The following is a 17,821-nucleotide window of genomic DNA, read 5'->3' as shown; positions in this document are numbered from 1 at the left end:
TCTAAAGTTATTTGTGCATCTTTTAAGAAGTCAAAAGCATGTTCTTGAGAAAAGTGTGTGTTACAGAATTAAGAGGACTGGAAGGAGAAAAGATGTGTTGTGAATTGAAATGAAGAAAGGCAGATCTCTTATTGATTCTTCACTCTTGGAATCTCATTAACTATCAGATGGAACTTGATGACTGTCAAGAATAAACAACATTTTCCCCATTCTAGGCTGTTAAACTGCCCAAAGCCACCAAATACAGATTAGTTTGAAATGCACTTATTGTTCTGGCTGGACGTGGTTAAAAAATTAGCTTTACATACAAGAATTTTTTTCTCTCTCTTTCCTTCAGGCTGCTAAAGAATGCAGAAAATGAAGCTTATTTTAAAAGCTGGTATCAGAAGCTACTAGCCGCTCTCCAATTCTGTGCAGGTAAAGCCTTGAGTGATGAGTTTTCCAAGGAGCAGAAACTTATCAAAATTCTGGGAGATATTGGGGAAAAAGTCAAGTCTGCCAGTGACCATCAAAGACAGGTTTGTTGAAATATTAATCTTCAGGTAGTAATTTTTTTAACTTTGGTTTAAATTAAGTTTTAATTTCATTGCTTACAAAGCAAATTCCTTGACTACACTTAAATAGAAGATACTTAAATCAATTACTTTAGTGAAGTTTTTTTTTCCCCACCTACTATTCTTAAGTTAATGATAATGTCTATCACCAGGACATGGTTTTTTGACCTAAATAGCCATGTGACACACGGAGAGAACCTGAAAAGACCAACTTATAGGCAGTTGGACTAAACAAGCCTGATAAACTAATCGTGTCAATATGGCGGCACAATTCAGACTCATCGAGAAATACATGAGGAGACGTTTTAGGGCACGTTTTTGTTGTTGCTCAGCAAAGGACATTCTTCACGCAACAAATAAGATGAATTAAAAGAAATAAATCAATGGCCTTAAGAATAGTAATATTTTTTATACTAAGATCTATGGATACTAGTCAAAATATGTGCCTCTTTCTCAGTGTTTATAATAATGGACCTGGCTATTATTTTTCTTGGAAGAATATTTGCTCTTTTTAATTACCTGCATCACTAGTTCCCTATACTGATATACACCATTAAGTAGTTTCTCTCAAGTTCAACACTCTAGACGCAGGGAGAGAGGGGACATTCTTTCATTGTGTTAATAATGTTATTCAATAATAATTAACTACCTACTATAGACTAGGGGTTAAGGACAGAAAGATGGCCAAAACATGAGTTTTGTCCTCAAGGGAACTCAGTTTCTCTCCACTTATAATCTAAAATCAACAAGAATTTTCAACAAAATGATATAAAAATAGTAGTAGGCAAAGTGTCCCAGAATTCTTTCTCAGCCCAGGATTTTTCTTGCTGGAACTCAATTCATTTAGTAGAAGTGCCAGAAACTATGCTACTTCACCTTCCTGGGAGAAAATGGAAAATAAAAAAGCAAAAGTTTGGAATTTATTTTTAAATGGGAGATATATAGACTCCAGTACACAGAGGAGCCTTAAGGCATATGATAGGATAAGCAATGCAAAAAAAAGTTCTATGATTTTTTAAATGTTACTACAAGTTCATTAATTATTTTCTAATGGTAGACAAAAAGTTGATGGCAAGTTGAATAAATTGATTTAAAATTTACAGAAGTTTGTGTGAAGGTTTGGTCTTTATCTCCTATGTTTTAAAATCCCTCACATGTTTAAGATGTATATTATAGTTAAATAATTCTGGCGCTTTTTTTGATCATTTGCTTCAAGTACCAGAGTGATATTGACATTATTCACTCAGGTAAATATATTTATCTTGCCTTGAGTGGCTGCTTTTGTGATAACATCTCTTCACATAGGAAAATAGGAAGAAGAAAAGGAAGAGGTAGGTGGAAGAGACATTTATAATTTCTCACAATTTAAGAAATAATAATTTCTCACAATTTAAGTTCCTAATGGCTATATTTCTACTTAAAAAAGCACTAATTAAGCATAACTATATGAACTGGGAAGAGATTTTACTTAAATGAAGGGAGCGGAGATTCCTCTCCATGATATCTGCCAGGCAAACCCAAGTATAGATGAGGCAAAGGAGAACAACACACACAGAGGGCAGTAACGCAGCTTTTGTCTCTCCACTTTGCTCTTCTGGATTCTGGGAGCTGTGGATTCTATTATTTGCCAATAAGCCAGGAGTAAAAGCTAAGAAACTCTTGAGAGCTGAGTGAACATTATTAATATGATATCCTTGTCTTCTGCATTGGGCTCAAAAAGTTTCTTTTTTAATTTTCAATTTTAAAATCCACACAAAAAAATTTTCTACCATAGTTACCTTGTGCTAGCAAATAGTAAGTCTTTCTAATTTACTCTAACTACTTTTTTGTATCCATTAACTATTCCCTCTACCCCCTGCCGCACTGACGACCCTTCTCAGCCTCTAGTAACCATCCTCCCACTCTCGGTCTCCATTAGTTCAATTGTTTTAAATTTTAACTGTCACAGGTAAGTGAGAACATGTGATATTTGTCTTCCTGTGTCTGGCTTATTTCACATAACATAATGACCTCCAGTTCCATCCATGTTGTTGCAAATGACAGGATCTCATTCTTTTTTATGGTTGGATAGTACTCCATCGTGTATATGTGAAAGTAGACTAAAAGAAGCTTTGTTTGTTTTGTGATGAATTGTAATTATTTCCTATCTCTTTTGTCATAGGATGCACAATTTAAAGGTGTTGTTTGTGATATCTGAGCTGCCATGAGTATACTGGAGTGTAGGAGAGAGTAAATATCAGAAATATGCTCATTGATGTCCAGTAAACTATTTGTTCCTGCATATTACCATTTCTGACAGCATTATGCAATTGATTTTTGTCATTGTTGTTACCATTGCACGTAATTTTTTTTGTAAAATGCACTATACTATTGAGTGTAATTTTGAGAGTCACAAACTCAGATTTCAGAAAATTATCAGAAAAGGATCATGTTAATAATTACATAAAGCAGGGTTTGCAAATTGGCAGCCACGCAGGTCAAGTCCAACCCTTTTATGTTTTGTTTGAACAAGTACAGTGCTCTGTTTGGTTTTTATTTTTAGTTGAATTTGAGGTCCTTTAGAAAGGGCATGCATACTTTAGTTTCCCATTTCTCCAACATGCACTATTGCCTTTAGCCCACTATCTTCTCATGCCTGAATACATCACCTGCCTGACCCTAAAGTCATCCAAGTGTACAACCCTGAATTCAAGAATTCATTTAATCAATAGAAGAAAATTGTAACTTGAAGGAAAAGTCAAGTTCTTAACATTTTCTTAAATCCTTTTTCTAATGATTTTTCACAGGAGGTACTGAAGAAAGAAATCGGCAGACTAGAAGAGTTCTTTCAAGATGTAAATACTTGTCATCTTCCTCTGAACCCTGCCCAATGTATAAAAGGGATTGATCATGATGTAAGTCGACTTATTCCTCAGATCAATTTAACATTTCTGTTTTACATAGTTTAGTTCACTGTATATGTTTGAAATGGCAAAAAGAATTCATAAGTTGACACTGCAATTATTTTAAGGAAAAAGTAATTGAATCCATTTACATTGTGTTTTCACTTTGATACACTAAGACCAGTTGGGATCACATTGGCCTTATCATATGGTTTGTTTATTTGGAAAAAAACTATCCATCAGTTCAGTGAAAAAAAAATAAAGTAACATAGAGGAACATATCACTGGGTTAATTTCTTGACTCATTAAAAATGATTTATTTGGTGACCCCATGAAGGCTGGGTATAATTTCACGGTTTATTTAGACTATGGTCATAACCATACCTAGTACACGAATCTTAATCATTAGCTACAACATTTCTATTTTGATTCGATTTAAAATTTATTGATTCTAATATGTCAGTGTGTCATCTACTTTGTGATTTTACTCACGCCTGGAAAGCCCATCTTGGCATTGTCAGACTCACAACTTCCTAAGCCTTCTCTTCCTAATCCTCTGTCATATGGGTACCTCTTCAGTCACCCTTCTCTGACTTAGAGTCATTCTTTCTCCCTTGTTCCTGATAAGCTTTATTATCTTCCTTCTCAAAAGCCCAAGAGTACAAAGACATTAACAGAGAAAATTATGGTTATGTTAGATTTAAAAGTGAAGAGGTTAAGCTATCATGCATGGCCAATAAATGTTACTTAACTGAAGTCGTAAGACAGTCAAGAAAACAAACCCAATAATTAGGTGAAAAATTAGACCATTATTACTGTGAATGTAAAATGTTTTGCTAAAAACTTGATACCATCATATTTATCACTTTGCCACAAGTAAGACTCCCTGCAAATTTTTTGGTATGCTTCATAAATACATTGTGAAACGTAACAAAATAAGTCTTCAAATTCCTTAAACTGAGATATGTCTGTCTGGGCTGAAATCTAAATCATTACTAATTTTCAAAAAATTGCCCAACTTTTTCATCATCAGTAGTATTCTTGACTAACGCTGAGCACATGTAGGAACTCAGCATTTCAAAGACACTGTACCTTAATGTAGAAAGAACAACAGGGATCACTGAGTCCATGTGTTTTTTGTTTTTTTGTTTGTTTGTTTTTGCTTTTGCTTTATTGGCTTGTTGTTTTAAAGGAGAAGAGTGTTTTTTTGTTTTTTTTTTTTTACACTTAAAATTACATATAAGTTTGGCATGTGCAGGTGCACCGGCTGGGCCAGGGGTCAGCTGCCCAGGAGTCACCACCCCTAGTGCTGCAGGTGGGACCACACTCCTTCCATACAGCACCCTACGGTTAGCAGTACTTTTCCTGCAGAAGCTGTCCCAAGTAGAGGCACTGCCTGGTTCCATTTGCTCTGACTAGCTATGCCTGGTACAGGGTTGGGCACCTATGGGTACAACAATGAACAGAACAGACATGGCCAGGTGACACCATCTTGGGAAACATTTTAATCTATCCTCCAGTCCCATTGAACAAAGAAGTGAGAAACCTTACAGTTGAAATGAGTATGGAAAAGCTCTCTGTTTCAACAGAAACCTTATCAACTACTGGAGAATCCACACTGGGGAGAATCCTTATAAGCATGATGAATATGGCAAGGTAATGTCTTAAGTAATAAGTAAATGTCTTATTTGACATCAGAGCCTACACACTGAGGGTCATATAAAAAACTTATTTAAATGGAAGCAGTTTGGAGAAACCATCTATGAGAGCTCTTAATTTGTTGACTATGAGAAAATTCATACCTTTTGAATGCAGTGTGACAAGGCATTTGGTCTGAGTAAATGTCTTAATTCTGTGTCAGAGAATTCACACATGCCAAAAGCCCTATAAATATAAGATGGAAATGTGTAGTCAAAACTCATGCCTCATTATACATCAGAGAATTCACACTGTTAAGAAACCCTACAAATATAATGGGTATGGGAAGATATTCAGTTATAGTGCCAGTCTTGTGGTACATCAGACAACCCACTGTGGGGAGAAATCTTATAAATGCAATGATAGTGTGAAAGCTGTTATATGATTGTGTGAGCCATTATAGTTCACAAGTGATCATGCACCAGAGAGTTCACACTGGAAAGGAGCCCTGTGAATGCAGTGAGCATGTGAAAGCCTTTAATCAGCATTCTGTCACTATCAGTCAACTATACTGGGGAGAAGCACTCAGGTCTGGCTCAATTCGTTTCTTAAAGCGTGGCTCTCAAAGGCAAAGAGCAAGGGGCTCAGGTCTGAGCTAAACTGTCTTTATAAGACAAATTCTCAACCTTTGCCTCCCACCCCTACCCACAAACCATTAATCACAATGAACCATTCCCTATTTCCTTTTAAATCACTAAAGGATGGACCAACTGGGAGAGTGGGAGGAACTGAATGCAATTCTTCCCCATTACTTAGGGAAAACAAGGACCAGGTATTTCATTTACTTACTGGTTTCTTTTTCAACTAATTTTTAGATCTCTGTCATTAATGTGTGCTTCTCAAGGACAGAGACCCTATCTTCCTTTCTTCCAGCTTTTCTATCTTATTATAACATCTCCATAAAATCCTCCTCTAAGACTCTGATTAATTCTTCCATCTATGGGCATTCCAATCTACTTTACAGCTATCACTCGAATCTAATATCTTATCATTTGCCTTTTTCTATCTAGAAAACCCTTGCTTCTGCCTATTTGCTAATCTATGTCCCTCACAATCTTCAAGATCTAGTTAACCTCTGAAAATTTTTTTCTTAAAATGTGGCTTCATTCAATGGTGATAAACTATCTTGTGAATTATTTTCAACTTAATGTGTGTGTGTGTGTGTGTGTGTGTATACAACCAAAACATGAGGCTTTGTGAGGGTACATATAGTGTTTCCTTTTTTAGCATATAATGTGCATACTAGTTGTTGAATACATATTTTTGACAATCACTCAAATATATACTGCACATGAAAACCAAGATGTGAAACAATAAAAGCAGAATGTCTCTGGGTGGTAGTTAAAAAGATAGGCTAAGCCTTGCCTTCGGCCTCCCTGAACTTGGGATAAATCAAAGAGATTCCCCACATAGTCAATGAACAGAATTTAAAAACCACCGATCTACACTCATTTCTTGCCTCATACAGAATTTGCTAATTCAATACCATGATATATGGTCATGTGATCCCTAATTTGCTGACTTTTGCAACAGAATTTCATTGCTTAACAAGCATCCTCACCCACAAAACTATAAAACATCTATTTTTGTTTCTAGATAAAATATCTACATTTAGCTATACAATATCTATTTCTTAACTGACCTATCAACACAAATCTAACCCAATTTCTAACTAAACAAACACAAACCCTTGCTTACTGAATCAATTCGATTTTTCAAATTGAAAATAGAAAATATCTATTTTCCATCTCTTAAACTCTTGCTTATGATTCAGTAAGCAAGGGTTTGTGTTTAGTTAACATATTGGGTTAGATTTGTGTTGATAGGTCAGTTAAGAAATAGATATTTTCTCTCAACTTCTAATTTCAGACTTCTTGCAGATAACGTTGTTCAAGCTGATCTTTCAACATGCATTGATGTCATATTTTATTAAGTTGGTAAATTGAAAGCATCGAGTCTTTTTCCTTTCTTTATATTGAGTTAAGTCTTCAATGCCATCATGAACTCTCGAATAGCCTAAAGACATACACCTTTTCAATGCTTAATTGTAAGAAAATAAGAGGAAAACAGGCAACAAGGAAAGTAGAGTGAAAAGTAGTCAACATCACAAAGCTGAAAATGCAAATGGAAGGTGTAATTACAGGAAATGAGAAGACAAAATATATGTTGTACTGCTATTTATAAAAACAAGAAAATGTTCATTAACCAAAAGATAAAGAAAAATGTAAGGATTTTTCAAAGTACCTGATTAGTGTCAGGCACTGTAAAAGGTATTTTATATCCATTAGTTCATGAATCGATCACAAAGATGTATGAGGGAGAGGTTACTTTCTCCACTTTACAGCAAATTAGTTATAAAGCTTAGATTTGAACTCAAGTCTTTCTTAACTTTCTATCTATTTTTCCTTAAAGTATTCTGCAAGGTAGAAATAATGGAAAGGAAATAAAGTTTTTAAAATAAAATTTTAACTTTTATCTACTAACCAGCTAGAATAAGCCAATATTCATACACTGCTTAGTTCACTTAAACCTCAAACATGTCACTACTGTTCATTGAGGAAAAAACGTGGTTGAAGATTTGTAATCTGTCAAAAAGCTGGCTTCTTGGTTTCAAAGTAAAGGCTCCAGTTGATAGACTAAATTTTTAAAAATTTGTATGTTTCTGTGTTCCCAAGTATAAAAATTATTCATATGTGTTACATTTGTTTATACAACAAAGTCTGCAAGGGGCTATGATTCTGGGGAAAAGGTTTACTTTTTGGGGTTGGGGGTTGATTTATTTTGCTCACTAGTTTTCCCTTTTTCTTTTCCTATAGGCATGTTCATATTTTACATCTAATGCTTTGCCATTGAAGATTACTTTCATCAATGCTAATCCGATGGGCAAAAATATCAGCATTATTTTTAAGGTATGGTAGCGCTCTTAAAACATGAATTGATTCCATACACAGAACTATCGATTTATTACTCACAAAAAGAAATTGTTGTAGCTATTTTCCTCCAGCAACAACACATAGGTTTTTCAGCGATTTTAGAGTCTACCTTTTTACAGGATTATACATAGTATGTGCCAAACTCCAACTGGCAATAAATCAAACATTACTGACTGAAAGCCAGAGAGACTTCAGTGCAAAACCTAAGAGGATATATTTCAGTAAATGAAGTGATATGATTGCTTTTAAGTGGCAGAGAAAGTTGAATGTGAGGAAGTTTTATTTTCGTCTAGATACTAAATTGGGATCAAAATTAACTGGAACTGAAATGACATAAGTTAATTTAACATTAAATTCTTGCCTGCTAGCACTTGTTGATTATAGTAATTTGAGTTATTTTTTTTAATAAAAAAGTAAATATGGGTCATTTCAGTCTTCGTCACTAATCCCACTGGAAAAACAGAGAAAAGGTAGTAACAGGTTTACAAGCACGTAGGAGAGAAGGAACAGAGAGAGAGATAAGGGTAAAAAGTAAGAATATGCCCATCTTCCAGTTTATTTGGCCAATTATTCAGCCAAGCTCATGCAACAAGGTCTCAGAGTGAATTTTTGGTGAATTCTCACTGTCTAGTTTGGAGGATAATGAGTAGTGTGCCCACACTTTTGCTTTGTCATGTCACCTCAAGAGTTAGTGGTCCCACAATGCTGTACTTTTGATGAAGGGGAAAAAAGAAAACATAAAATTTTATCTTGGCAGGATTTTCCATGTATAATTTAGAAAGTGTTTTCAAAACGAAAATTCTTATTTGTTTAAAAGGATAGAACTATCCTTCCCCTTTGGACATATGCAATCTCCTTAACCAATACATGACTATCACTACTTTATCATTTCTTATTATTATCAAAAATTATTTTCTCTGAAAACCTTTTATCTTCAAAATAATTTGAGAAATCACCAATTTAAAGTCTAATCAATCATATGGATGCTATTTATACTCCTAGTCAAGAAGCTCTTGGTATTCTAACTGCATATCGGTGCATAAATTTATGACATACCAAATAATGTTTCACTTAGAAAGAGATCTCTCTTGGCTAAGTTTGAAATTTGAATAAACATTTATCCAGCCTGTCTTTGCCAGACTTTGAATCTGAGAAATCGCACGTGGATAATAAATTGAAAATTATTATCAAGGAACATTCCAAGCAGCACCTCTAATTTGATGGTTGAAGCTTCTGTAATTATTTAAAGGGAAGTTCTCATTTTAAAAAAATTTTTATCAGAAGCACAAGGTACTTTTAGTGCTAACAAAACCATTAAAACCACTCTAAGGCTAGAAATGTATCCAAGGAGAAAAGTGACATGTACTGTATTTGACTGCTTTTAATGGAATTCAAGGAAAAACCCAGGGTCTATAATTTTGTTTTTAACAGGCTGGAGATGATCTTCGTCAGGATATGCTTGTTCTGCAGATTATTCAAGTGATGGACAATATTTGGCTGCAGGAAGGCTTGGATATGCAAATGATCATTTATAGATGTCTATCCACAGGAAAAGACCAAGGTCAGTATAGATTAGAAAGTGCGCTGGCTCACATTATTTATTTCACACATCCACTAGTAATAGGCTACAAAACTTTCTCTGGCTTTCGTTTTAAACTACAAGTTTGAAAATCCAAAGAACTATATAGACACATTCTTCTTTTTTTAAAAGAATTATTTTCAAAAATGATAAGCCAACAGAATTTATATAAAACATAATATGCTTTTAGGTATTAATTAGGACCTTCCCATTACAAATGTTAACTGTGATTTTATTTTATGTGTCTTTAAGAGTTAGTTTCATTAATAACTTAGTTATTTCTCTCAATTTCTAATATAAAGCCTACTCATTTTTAAAAGAATACAATTGTTACTTATTAACACAAAATCTACACATTTACAAGTCCTGAAAGGAGTTCTGGAAATTCTAAACACATTATAAACCTTAATTTAATTTCTAAAAGACTTTTGAGTAGATAAAATATCAACAGTCAATGCTGGCCACACATGTAAATATTGAACATATGTCAGCATTTCTTTTCCTTTATAAAAACCAAGAAATCAATATGAAAATATAATTACACTTATGCACAATTTCATTGAAAATAATGTCAATAGACCACCCAAATTATTACTAAAACATCAGAGGTAGAATTGCACTTAATTACAATAATGCCAAATTAAAGAGACAACAATATCTAAGATAACTTATAAATGTTTTTACATATAACCATTGCCACTTAGCATTTTATTAAAATAATTGGTATGAATTATAGCAGATACATGTGCATAAACAAAGAGATGAAATCATAGAACTGGAGAGGGGATCTAGACCATGTAGTCATTTTTTTTTTTTTTAATTCAAGCAGAGCTACAATTTAAACCTGTCATCACAAGAGAACTGTCATGCCATGGATCCTCACTGCCTGAGGTCCCATCAGCAGGCTCAATACTCCAGTCAACACTTGAGATTTTAGATACTAAGTATGAAAACACCTCCAAATTCACTCACCACTTAATACCTTACAATGACTGCATTACAAGTCATACCAGCCAATTGATTTGATTCTGGTAACAGGGCTCCTACTTCCATGCCAAGTGTCCCACTCTAAATACTTTCTAAATCTCTAGTTCCTACAACAGTCATTTATCCTTGCTGCCATGAGATTGTTATTCCTTGCATCTTACCCTACTTTTTCTCACATAAGTGACCTAATGCTTTCCTGTCCTAAAATGCTGAAATAGAATAATGCTACATAATCCAAGATGAGATCTTTGATGTTACATGAATCACCTTTTCTCCAGATATTGAATAAATTACTGATCCCAGTGGAATTTTTAAATTTCATCTCATTTCTATTTATAATCATAGAATGTAATCAAGGCTGGATCTTTTAGTTAATAAAATAATTCCGCAGAAATAACTATAGACTTATCCAAAGTTGCAGATGTCGCAAGACAAAAGTTATTTTTCTTCTCTGTCTACCAACAACAACCTTCAATAGCTGTAAGATTTCAAAGGGCATTATACTGACAAATTAATTCTTCAAGAAAAATAGAGATCATTAAAACAAATGTCATTTTTAGAAGATTAGGTTGCATTTTTAATCAGGTTCCAAGGCTTATTGAATACCTACTTTTCTCAAGAAATGTCACAACGTGAGATGGGAAATGCATGCTAAAATGAGCTAAATAGAGTTGTGCCCATGAGGAGAGTAAACTCCAGTTTCCATGACTTTATCAACATTATTGTTGAGTGTCATTCTCATGGTCACTTTGTATGTAATGTCCTAGGAGTTCTGAGAGAAACTTTCAGGGCAAACAAAAATTCTTCAGGATTTATTTTATTATTGGTCCTCCAACTTTGATGAACATAAAAATTACATAGGGGGATGGAAAGAGTAGATACAACCTACCCCCAACCCAAGTGCACTAAATCAGACTTCCCTGGAGGTGGAGGAGAGGCTCAAAGTTTGATTGCAAAAAGCTGCTCAGGTGTTTCTTATGCACCCTTGCCTGAAAGACACCACCTCATATAACACCACCTTGAGTAATTTTATCCCTAAGAGCCTTGCCACTTAAAATGTGAACCGCAGACCCACAGCACTATCACCTAGGAACTTGTTAGAAATGCAGAATCTCAGGCCGCACCCCGCCATACTCAATTAGAACACTTTAACAAAATCCCCAAACGTATTAGTGCGTTTTCACACTGCTATAAATAAATACCTGTGAGAGGTGACAGCCTGCTGGCAGTCCTCACAGCCCTCACTCGCCCTTGGCGTCTCCTCTGTCTGGGCTCCCACTTTGGCGGCACTTGAGGAGCCCTTCAGCCCGCCGCTGCTGTGTGGGAGCCCCTTTCTCCGCTGGCCAAGGCCGGAGCCGGCTCCCTCAGCTTGCGGCGAGGTGTGGAGGGAGAGGCGCGGGCGGGAACCGGGCTGCGCGCGGCGCTTCCGGGCAGCTGGAGTTCCGGGTGGGTGTGGGCTAGGCGGCCCCGCACTCGGAGCGGCTAGCCGGCCCTTCCGGCACCCGGCAATGAGAGGCTTAGCACCTGGGCCAGCGGCGGTGGAGGGTGTGCTGGGTCCCCCAGCAGTGCCGGCCCACCAGCGCTGCACTGGATTTCTCGCCGGACCTTAGCTGCCTTCCCGCGGGGCAGGGCTCAGGACCTGCAGCCCACCATCCCTGAACCTCCCCCCGCCTCCATGGGCTCCTGTGCAGCCTGAGCTTCCCCTACGAGCGCCGCCCCCTGCTCCACTGTGCCCAGTCCCATCGACCACCCAAGGGCTGAGGAGTGTGGGCACACGGCACGGGACTGGCAGGCAGCTCCACCTGCAGCCCCAGTGCGAGATCCACTGAGTGAAGCCAGCTGGGCTCCTGAGTCTGGTGGGAACGTGGAGAACCTTTATGTCTAGCTCAGGGATTGTAAATACAACAATTGGCAACCTGTATCTAGCTCAAGGTTTGTAAACACACCAATCAGCACCCTGTGTCTAGCTCAGGGTCTGTGAATGCACCAATCGACACTCTGTATCTAGCTACACTGGTGGAGAGATGGAGAACCTTTATGTCTAGCTAAGGGATTGTAAATACACCAATAGGCACTCTGTATCTAGCTCAAGGTTTGTAAACACACCAATCAACACCCTGTGTCCAGCTCAGGGTTTGTGAATGCACCAATGGACACTCTGTATCTAGCTAATGTAGTGGGGACGTGGAGAACCTTTGTGTCTAGCTCAGGGATTGTAAACGTACCAGTCAGCGCCCTGTCAAAACAGACCACTCAGCTCTACCAATCAGCAGGATGTGAGTGGGTCCAGCAGTGGCAACCTGCTCAGGTCCCCTTGCATGCTGTGGAAGCTTTGTTCTTTCGCTCTTTGCAATAAATCCTGCTGCTGCTCACTCCTTGGGTCCACACTGCCTTTATGAGCTGTAACACTCACCACGAAGGTCTGCAGCTTCACTCCTGAGCCAGCAAGACCATGAACCCACCAGAAGGAAGAAACTCTGAACACATCTGAACATCAGAAGGAACAAACTCCAGACGCGCCACCTTAAGAGCTATAACACTGACCGCGAGGGTCCGCGGCTTCATTCTTGAAGTCAGTGAGACCAAGAACCCACCAATTCCAGACACACCTGGACTGGGTAATTAATAAAGGAAAGAGGTTAAATGGCTCACAGTTCCACATGGCTGGGGAGGCCTCAGGAAACTTACATTCATGGAGGAAGGTGAAGCGGAAGCAAGGACTTTTTTCACAAGGTGGCAGGAAAAAAAGGGGCGAATGGGGAACTGCTAAACATTAATAAAACCATCAAATCTTGTGAGAACTCACTATCATGAGAACAGCATGGGGGAAAACTGCCCCCATGATCCGATCACCTCCCACCAGGTCCCTCCCTCCACACATGGGGATTATGGGGATTATAATTTGAGATGAGATTTGACTGGGGACACAGAACTAAACCATACCACACAGTTATTTGTTGCATTAAAATTTGAGAAATGCTGCATTAGAGGACTATAAGAATGAAACCACACATATTACTCTATGTACACAGAATTATATTCAAAGAATTTGAATAGTGTATGATATATATTAGCTTAAAATGTATAAAATGTAATTTATGATTTCAATTAATGAGCAGAATTTAGCCACCATGATTGCTATAAATTAGGTACAAGGTTTTCTGGATAGTCAGCAATTCAAGGCCTGTGATCAGTGGCTTGGGATTTAGCAAGCATTAACTCCCTAGATCAATGTAGTTGGAAAAGCAATTGACATTGCTGCAGCAAAGTATCCAAAAAGGTGCAATCATCTAAATCCTAATTTTGGGCATGGTCAAAGGTAAGATGGCATTGAAACGCTCAGCAACCATGTAGAAAGTGACTTCCTTCAGGAAGTATTAAATAGAGGAACTGGAAAAATGAGGAGGGAAATTTTCAGGATTAAAAAGCATCACCTACTGACATTAAATGTTTTAAATCTGCTGTCTCCCTTAACACACATGAGAAAACCTGGGCAATAGCTGAATACTATTAGGAGAGAAGGGAGAAGTGTCATGATACTATGGATATTCCCAGGACCTGTCTCTGGGATGTGAAGTTTCCTTCTGATCCACAAATGTAGGTGCCCAATGATCACAACAGGACTATCAGATGTTAAGAGAAATTAAGGCTGCAAACTAGCTACACCTGACCAAATTCAGCACAGCTGAGTCTTTTGTTTATCACCACCATAATCTACTTTAATGTTGTTTAATTTGAATGCTTTTCAGGTAGATCATTAAATGGTCAATTTAAAAAACTCAACCATCTCTCTGTTCATATAGTTATATTGTGTCCCTGGTCTCTCTGGGAATTTGAGTTTGCAACTCTTGCAATTGTCGAGACTATGGAAATCATAAACTCGAGACTTTAATTTATTTTAATGGCTTTACTTATAATACTGTACTTTGTGGGTGGTTTTGTAGACATTATCCCTGAGAGAGCTTGAGGTACTGGATCTAAATTGCTGTTCTGTACAGTATAAAAATCAGAAGGTTTGCAAATATTTACATTCCAATAACCTTACGAGCACAATAAAAAAAAAAGCCTTGATGGATATATGGCCAGCGGAGCAAAGTTCCTATTTAAGTTCAATCAGTATATGCTCCCTTTAAAAAAAAAAAATTACTATTGTAGTTTCTCTTTAATGTTGACTGAGAAGGAAGGAGCAGGTGGCTCTCTAGATGTTCACTGCTGAGTTTTTCTGTTCACTCCCGGAAATGTAACATTCAACTGTGAAACTTTTTTAACCTGAACATTGATTTTTATAATACATATGCAATGTTTGTTATGGAGAGTGTATTTGGCTCCCTTAAATTGTAAATATGTTTGTTATCCAAGCTTAAATGTCCTCCCTTAGACTGTAAATGAGTGCACCGGCCATGTGATAATTAATTCACTACTCAGTGGGGTCCCTGTTCATCATCAAGATTGGCTTGCTACCATAGCTCTAGAAAAAATATTAATGCTGCTTCTGATAAATCCGATCCAAACACAAGTAGCCTCATTGTTCTCCAGGATTTTGGGAAGAATTAGAAAGAGACGCATCTAGATAAGCCTCCTCCAGAAAAGAAGATTTGAAAAGGAAAGGGGTAATCCAGTACTGCTGGAAGCTATTGTTGTTATATTTCCTAAGGCTCCCTCATCCTGTGATGAAGGAATTGTCTCTGTAATCTTTTTTCTGTCTACCAGGATTGGTGCAGATGGTACCTGATGCTGTGACCCTAGCAAAGATTCATCGCCATTCTGGACTGATAGGACCATTGAAAGAAAATACAATTAAAAAGTGGTTCAGTCAGCACAACCACTTAAAGGCAGATTATGAAAAGGTTTGTTCTGCTGCAGATCATTTTAAATAATGTACTTAAATAAGAATATGCTCTGGTTCATTAGAGATTCTGATTTGTAGAAAAGTAAATTAAGTGCACTTTGAGTTCTAAATCAATCATCAGCCCAGTAACAATGACCCAGTTTAAATGATGTATTAACTACATAAAAGTTTCTGTATTTTATTTAGTTTCTGGATGAAATTCCTGGTTATAAATAAAGATTTTTTTTTGCTCAGCTGCCATCCTGACATCAATCTTACCCCAGAAACAATACCCCTTGAAATTACCTCCTTTAAGTAATCTCCAATTTCTATAAATATCCCTTCTTTTCTGTGCAATACATTTCTCCTGCCATTCTCTACTTTTTCGTCTCCCATTTTCTTAATGGTTTGCAAAATGCAAAATAGAGTTTATGTATGTCATAATTTTATCAAATGTACTGTTTTATTTGACTGCAAACACTTTTTCTCAACGTTTACTTCATTCTGGTATCTGGCTTGCAGTGTACAGTTGTGCAGGTTCTGCCCCATATTAGGGATCTTGGCTAAGGAGATGAGTGTGGCCAGAACCAGGCCTTGTTCCACTTGCCAAGCTATTATCTAGTACAGCTGGGTCCACCCAGAGGAAGGAGCACCTAAATGCTAATTCATGCAAAAATGCACCATTAGATTTGCTTGGTACTATCCTGTGCACTGAAATCCCCTTATTTTGAGAAATTCCTCGGACCTGGGTAAACTGGGATGATTGGTCACCCTACCTATGATAAAAAGGCCATGATAAAAAAAGACCCCAGAGTTCATCTATTCCACACTTCCATAACATTGTGTTGGAGCAAAATACAAGCTTTACAGGCCAAATAATAAATAATTAGATAAAATTACCTTGAAGTCTACTTTTTAGCTATTCCCAAAATTATAACTTCAGTTTTGCATTAATCCTTGTGGTTACGTTGTTTCCAAATACATCGCTCTTCACAACCACCACATGAAGGACATATTTTATTATTTTCACTTTCTAAGTGAAGAATATTTGGATTGACAAATTAAGTGACTTGCTTAGGCATGTGGGAGACCTAGAACTAAGGCACCCTAGCATGCAGCTTGGTGACCTAGCCTTCAGTGCATCAAGGCAGCCCCTCCATGATAGGAGACCCACAACCTTGTCCCAACCAGTCACTCATGGTTACACCACCAAGTATGAAATGATGTATACCCAGGAGACCATTCTGGACACAAAGTGTATTTTTGGAAAGAAATGTCTGTTCATTAGAGAAACATAAGCACAAATTGACTTAATGATTATCTTCCACCCACACAGGCATTCACTGATATATATGTCCTATAACAAACAGCTTTAGACATCAACTACATTGATGACCTATTTGTAAAATACACATAAAATGTTACAGATTTCTCAGTATAGCTTTCTCTGTATTCTAAAATTTCAAATATTCAACCATTGATATTTTAAAATTCCTCTGGGAATAGGCAATATTGGGCCGTATTGTTCCTCCTTTTACTTTGAAAAAAAATCATTCAATATTGTATATTTGAGGTATCGAAAAATCACACTAGGAAACCTCTCTAGTGAACCAATGAAAATTAGCTGCATCCGAATGAAGGAGATATTTTCCGCAGTTTCAGTGAAAACATTCATCTATTAGGCTAAAGAACAATTGTTTTATATTCTTCTGTAGCAGATCAAGAATCAGCTGCTTAACTGTACCCTTCTGTCCACTGAGATGTAGAAATTTTTCCTGATTATGTAATTTTGCTTATCATTTACTTTTTATGATTACCTCTGATGCTAATGCATTTGCTCATTTTTTGTTGTTATTTTTGTATGATTGTTTTTCAATGAATTAGGCCTTGAGGAACTTTTTCTACTCCTGTGCTGGCTGGTGCGTGGTAACATTCATCCTGGGAGTATGTGACCGTCACAATGATAATATCATGCTGACAAAGTCGGGCCACATGTTTCATATTGACTTTGGAAAATTCTTAGGTCATGCACAAACATTTGGAGGGATAAAAAGGTCAGTGCACAAATGTTTATTACAGTAATTAAGCAATGTCCTAAGCAATATGTATAACATGTAATTGCATAGAAGCCCTGCTGATGACTTGCTCCCATCTCTCAAATCCCCCAAGGTAATATAAACATGATAATATATCTAATAAGATTGAAGAAAAGTTTTAAAGTAGATTTTTAATGCAACAAATTTGATTTCCTCAAATTGGTAGTAGACTAAACTGGTCTTCCCCCATGAGAAGCAGCTAATCCTGTTTTAGTCTGAATCGTTTGAAATAATATTTTTTGTTTCCTTATGAACCTTGAATGG

At 36.9% G+C, this 17,821-nt stretch overlaps 1 protein-coding gene across 3 annotated transcripts in view; it reads left to right on the top strand.

Moving 5' to 3' along the window:
- PIK3C2G (phosphatidylinositol-4-phosphate 3-kinase catalytic subunit type 2 gamma) overlaps window positions 1-17,821 on the top strand; it is a 403,358-nt gene that overhangs the window by 236,318 nt on the left and 149,219 nt on the right. For all 3 annotated transcript variants that reach the window (XM_055280504.2, XM_055280503.2, XM_055280500.2), the window contains 6 exons: window positions 338-518; window positions 3,341-3,448; window positions 7,951-8,043; window positions 9,499-9,628; window positions 15,344-15,480; window positions 17,346-17,515. In XM_055280504.2, the coding sequence (XP_055136479.2) occupies window positions 338-518; window positions 3,341-3,448; window positions 7,951-8,043; window positions 9,499-9,628; window positions 15,344-15,480; window positions 17,346-17,515 (819 nt within the window). The remainder of the gene's footprint in view (window positions 1-337; window positions 519-3,340; window positions 3,449-7,950; window positions 8,044-9,498; window positions 9,629-15,343; window positions 15,481-17,345; window positions 17,516-17,821) is intronic.

Source organism: Symphalangus syndactylus, chromosome 5 (assembly GCF_028878055.3).
Source record: "Symphalangus syndactylus isolate Jambi chromosome 5, NHGRI_mSymSyn1-v2.1_pri, whole genome shotgun sequence".
Lineage (NCBI taxonomy): Eukaryota > Metazoa > Chordata > Mammalia > Primates > Hylobatidae > Symphalangus > Symphalangus syndactylus.
This window is presented reverse-complemented; position numbering and strand designations above follow the sequence as displayed.